The 5,313-nt window shown below is 25.4% G+C and overlaps 1 protein-coding gene across 1 annotated transcript; it reads right to left on the bottom strand.

Annotated features, from left to right (window-relative positions):
• Window positions 1-2,653: 2,653 nt before the first annotated feature.
• Window positions 2,654-3,543, bottom strand: LOC129948775 (uncharacterized). Its single transcript, XM_056059788.1, has 4 exons — window positions 3,481-3,543; window positions 3,242-3,394; window positions 2,997-3,167; window positions 2,654-2,912 (listed from the first exon to the last, which is right to left on the bottom strand). Exons 1-4 carry the CDS (start codon window positions 3,541-3,543, stop codon window positions 2,751-2,753), a joined length of 549 nt encoding a protein of 182 aa, XP_055915763.1. The 3' UTR covers window positions 2,654-2,750.
• Window positions 3,544-5,313: the final 1,770 nt, after the last annotated feature.

The raw sequence follows: 5,313 nt of genomic DNA, 5'->3' as shown, positions 1-5,313 counted from the left end.
AAATATATTTAACAAATATTTTGCATTCATGTATTTTTGCAAATTAAAATGTCATTTCTGTCTTCAATTTTTTGATTTTTACCAAAAGCAAGATGCTACAAAATATCTCAAAGTTTTGAAAATACATTCAAGTCGAAAACCAATTTTTACCAACTTTGTGTAATTTTTTTTAGGTTTTTATTTCTTGTAAAAAACTGTCTCTTTGATTTTTCTCAAAATTTTACTAAAAGTTGAAAATGATATATTTTAAAAGATAAAATTAATTTAAAGCCAATATCTCAAATTTTGAAAAGATATTTAAGCCGAAAGTAAATGTTTAATAACTTGTATACATTTGTATGTCTTTATTTTTTGGACAAAAACTGTCCATTTCATTATTCTCAAAATTTTTCGAACTATGAAAACATTATTTCTTATAAAATAAAATTAGTTTGAAGCCATAATCTCAAATTTTTGAAAAGATATTTGAATAAAACATCAATTTTTATAAACTTTTGTTAATTTTTTTGTAGGATTTGAATTGTTTGTTAAGAAACTGTCAATTCGATTTTTCTAAAAATTTTACTGAATGTTGACAACAATATTTTAAAAAAGAAAAAAATATTTTGAAGCCAATATCTTAATTTTTTTTTTAAAAATGCATTTAAGTTGAAAAATAATTTTTACCAACTTTTGTTGATTTTATTTTAGATTTTTAATTGTTGTAACAAAACTATCAATTAGTTTTTTCTCAAAATTTTACTGAATGTTGAAAACAACTTTTTTTAAAAGATAAAATTATTTTAAAGCCAATATCTTAAAGTTTTTAAAGACATTTAAGTCAAAAATCAATTTTTACCAACTTTTTGAATGTCGACAACAATATTTTTTAAAAGACAAAATTATTTTAAAGCCAATATCTTAAAGTTCTTAAAAAAGAACTTTCAATTTAATTTTTCTCAAAATTTTACTGAAACTTTTTAAGGACATTTAAGTCGAAAATCAATATTTACCAACTTTAGTTAATTTTTTTTAGATTCTTATTTTTTTGTTAAAAAACTGTTTTTCAAATTATAAAATTAGTTTAAAGCCAATATCACACATCTTTGAAAAGATATTTGAGTCAAAAGTAATTTTTTAAAAACTTGTATACACTTTTTCTTAGATTTCTAATTTTTTGTTAAAAAACTATCAATTAAAGTTTGCTCAAAATAATTCAAAATGTTGAAAACAAAATTTTTTATAAGAAGCAATCAGTTGGAATCCATAACTTAAATTTTTGAAAAGATATTTGAGCCGAAAATCAATTTTTACCAACTTTTGTTAATTTTTTTTTTAGGTTTTTATTTTTTTTTTGTAAAAAAAAAAAACTAAATTCGATTTTTCTCAAAATTTTACCAGATGTGAAAAACATTAGTTTTTACTGCATAAAACTGTTTTTGAGATACAATAATTTTTTGTTCGTATAGTATTCGAGGTGACACATATTTTTTTTTATTTGTTTCGATTAATAAAAAAAATCGTTTGTTGGATTTGTTTCCAAAAATATACTTGTTTGGTATCACATTACAATATGTAATATAAAATTTAATTCAAGGTTAACCAAAAATATCACCTTTTTTTAAAATTACTATTGTAAAAAGCGTCCTTTTTGCATCTTTCTGCATTATTATCTGTAGAACAAAATGTATTTGAAGTCAATATCTCTATTGGTTCTTGAGCTATATATGACGAAAAAACGTCGCGAACGTACTTACATATTTTTATTTCGACTCTAGGGACCTTGAAACTTCGAGAAATGTCAAAATTTTCAATTCAACAAATCGGACCGATTACAATAACTTCGTATGGGAAGTTAAAAATTATGGATTTCTATCTTATGTGTGCAAACTTATCTTTTGGAGTATAAGAAACTAAACCTTTCGACACATTCGCAAACTTTAATAATAATTTGTAAAAAAAATCTAATCAAATAATCAACTTGTTATGTACAATTGATGACAAGCTTCCAAAAACCCCCTATAAATATAATAAATCAACCTAGGCTTGTCGAGAAGGTTCTCTCAAAAGTTGGTCTCTGTTTGAAAAACGTTTAGCTGCTCAAAAACAGCGAAGATCTGGCAGTCACCATTAAACTAAAATTTGTACTCAAGATTGATTTTTTCTTTTAATATATATTTGAAAACTGTTTTCAACTATTTTAAACAGTATTTCCTACTTATATTTTTTGTAAGGCTTTATTTTTCGAAAAAGAACTAAGAACTGAATTTTCCAAAAAAATGTACAAGATATCGAAAAAGTTTTTTTAAGTATACAAATATTCAGCAATTTTGTTTATTAAAATATTCGTAAATGTGAAACAAAATATATAAAAAGTTAAAGTTAACATATAACTTTGGAAATTTATAAAAATCATGTTTTTGAGTAGCAATTGGGAATTTCAATAGGAATCCTTATTTTTGTAAACTGAATGTGGATAAATGTAAATTATTTTTTAGAACTATTATTCCACATAGCAGCTTTTTGACCCATAAAGCAAATGATCAATAAATAGCTAGTTCAATGTTTAAGTTCGGCTGTTTAAAAATAAATGTCTTTGATGAGGAATCACTTCTTTATTGTGTAATTCTTAAATCAAATTTAATATTGAACAAATGTAGTTTTTCAATCCTGTGTTAAATGTGTGAGAAGCATAAGTACACCCCCACTAAATCACACCAATATTTGATTTCAATATTCGACCACAAACAATCCTTCCTTCATTTTTGTTCTTATTGTTGTCTGATTTCCTTTATGTCAAAGTAAAGTTGAATTGTAAGTAATTTGCCATAGTTTTTTTCATACGCCAGCAAATCCAAACGATAACTTCCAGGTGGCCAAAATTTGGGCAATTTATCTCTTGAAATAGGCAAATCCTTTAAGAATCCATATCCCTGTTAAGAAATAAAAAAAAAAACGCATTATAATGTATTTTAAATATAGAAAATAAATTTTGTTTCTTAAAAACATAATCTTACATAAAACGGACAAGTATGATTCATATTTGTATAAGGCATATAAATTGGAGCTACCAATCTCATGTAAGCGCCTCCTTTGTTCTTAGAAAAATAATCACAATAATTCTCGGTGACGTTAACAAGAAAAGGTCGATAGTTTATTTCAGATTTTTTAAAGAGCTGTGCATTTATCTTAAATTAAAAAAAAAAAAACAATATTTTGAAACACCACAAAAGAAGTAAAAAGTCAAGTGTGATCATCTTACGAGCAAATTTGACACATTACGTATGATATAGCCGCTTATATTGACAGCAGTTGTCGTTCGATTTAACGGTTTAACGGAACAACTTATGTTTTGTATTGTCTTCGGGTCATGAACAATACAATTATTTTTAAAAATCTTAACGTTTATAGTCGCCTGCAAATGAAGTAGAAATTTTCAATATTGTACATTTTAGGTTATTTAAAATCTGGTTATATTAAAAATAAGAACAACAAAATTACTTTAACATAAAAGAATAAACCAAGTATTGCGATAAAAATTAAAACTCTTCTGCAGATATTCATGTTTTGAATGGTTGTTGGAACATCACTAATATGAGAATCTCTTACAATGGTGAATTTAAGGGCAATTTAATATCAATAAAACGAATTAATTAAAAGCTCTATAGAATTATCATATGTGTTGATCAAAATAAAACCAAAATATTAATAATTAATTGTGTTTTACTTAACATTAAATACGGAGTTTATCAGTTAAAAATATTTTACTGATTGAATTTTAATAACATTGAAATTAAAAGGAATTTTAAATGTACTGAATGTTAATATGTATCTACAGTTATTAACGACGTGTTTTTAAGTTGAAAACGCTATTATTATCTTAAATCTTCCATACAAATTAAAAGTTGTATAGACGTGCGAAATGCCCTGATATTGCCTCACACACGGAAGAGTAGATTTTAAAACTCATCAGTAAAGTATAAGTTTTAATATGGTTCTTGTCTTAATATGCAAAGGTCACAATATTGTATTAAAATCGTTTTAGTCGAAATTATTTTTAGTTCAGAATCTAAATAGTTAAATTTGCGAAGGTTAAAATTCTTTACAAAAAATGTCTGTTATTTTTTTGTTCTGCCGAAAAAATAGCTTTGATAATTTTTAAAATAGCAAACTTATCAAAATGATTATTGCTGAAAACCTTTTTTATTTTGTATCCCAATAAAGGCATTTTAAAGTATAGATTTCTTAAAAGATAATATTTTATTAGGAACTAAAAGGTTTTCAGTACTTTTTTCAATATAGAACCCAAAGTCTTGTTTGAGTTTTCAAAAAAAAAAAAAACAATTCTTATTCCAAACGATTTTTGAAGCGTTTTCCTAAGAGCTATGGCAACAATTTATAGTAAAGCACTACATAAATTTGGGAAGGGGTAGAAAGTTTTATTTATTAAAATCATTTTATTCTTAAAATTTAAAATAATTTGGTAAACAAAATTCAAAAAATGCAATGTACAACGGTGTAGAACGAACCTGCTTCTCTTTTCAAAGACATTTTAAAATAAAAAAAAATTGCTGTGAAAATAAGCTTGCCTTTAAAAATTTAAATGCCATTAAATTAATCAATTAAACCTTGATTTATTATTTTGTTCGAAAATTGTGAGAGCTATTTTTTTTTTAAATTTTTTGTAAACATGTAAATTTTCAATTTTAGTTTGAAAATATTTTTACCACTCAATTATATAGAAATTATGAATACACGTTTTACATTTAATTCTTGTTAAAATATGACCTTTTTTAGGGATATGAAATTTTGCTTATCAAATATTATTAACTGAATTCGGTATTTTTTTAGTACGCGCATTCAAGGGGGATATGATTACCCTTATAATGATTATACACAATGACTAAAAAAAGAACCTGTGTACTTTACAGTACAACCAAAATTTGGCTCAAGGGTAAACTGAGGGGCATTCCTAAAAAAACCAGTATTACGATTGAATTGTTTGAGGAGAGGAATGAATGAGAGACATGAAACCTTACCACAGTGCTCGAGAGAGGTAAAAGTTTGAGTTAGATAACGGTCATCTATCATTTTAAGAGCTCTCCTTTGAATTCTGTAAAAGAGTCTCAAGTAGGTTATAGGAGCACCTGCCAAATATGGGAATTGTTTTCAAGTTTTGGATGAATATAGGCTATATAAATTATATCCAGATCATAAGGAGTAAACAACTTCTTGCACATACCTAGGACTGATAGCTGTTTAGTCTCCTCGATGTAGGTACCACTCATGGATAGTGGCATTGGGGGAGGGTTACGCTTTTGCGACAGTAGAAAG

The sequence above is a fragment of the Eupeodes corollae genome, chromosome 3, assembly GCF_945859685.1.
Source record: "Eupeodes corollae chromosome 3, idEupCoro1.1, whole genome shotgun sequence".
Taxonomy (NCBI): Eukaryota; Metazoa; Arthropoda; class Insecta; order Diptera; family Syrphidae; genus Eupeodes; species Eupeodes corollae.
Note: the sequence above shows the minus strand (reverse complement) of the source record. Positions and strands in the feature narration are given on the sequence as shown.

Coding starts and splice junctions, on each gene's coding strand:
- LOC129948775 (XM_056059788.1), bottom strand. CDS start 3,543: ATGAATATCTGCAGAAGAGTTTTAATTTTTATCGCAATACTTGGTTTA. Junction 3,395..3,480: donor GTTTATTCTTTTATGTTAAA/GTAATTTTGTTG, acceptor CTTCATTTGCAG/GCGACTATAAACGTTAAGAT. Junction 2,913..2,996: donor ATCATACTTGTCCGTTTTAT/GTAAGATTATGT, acceptor ATTTCTTAACAG/GGATATGGATTCTTAAAGGA.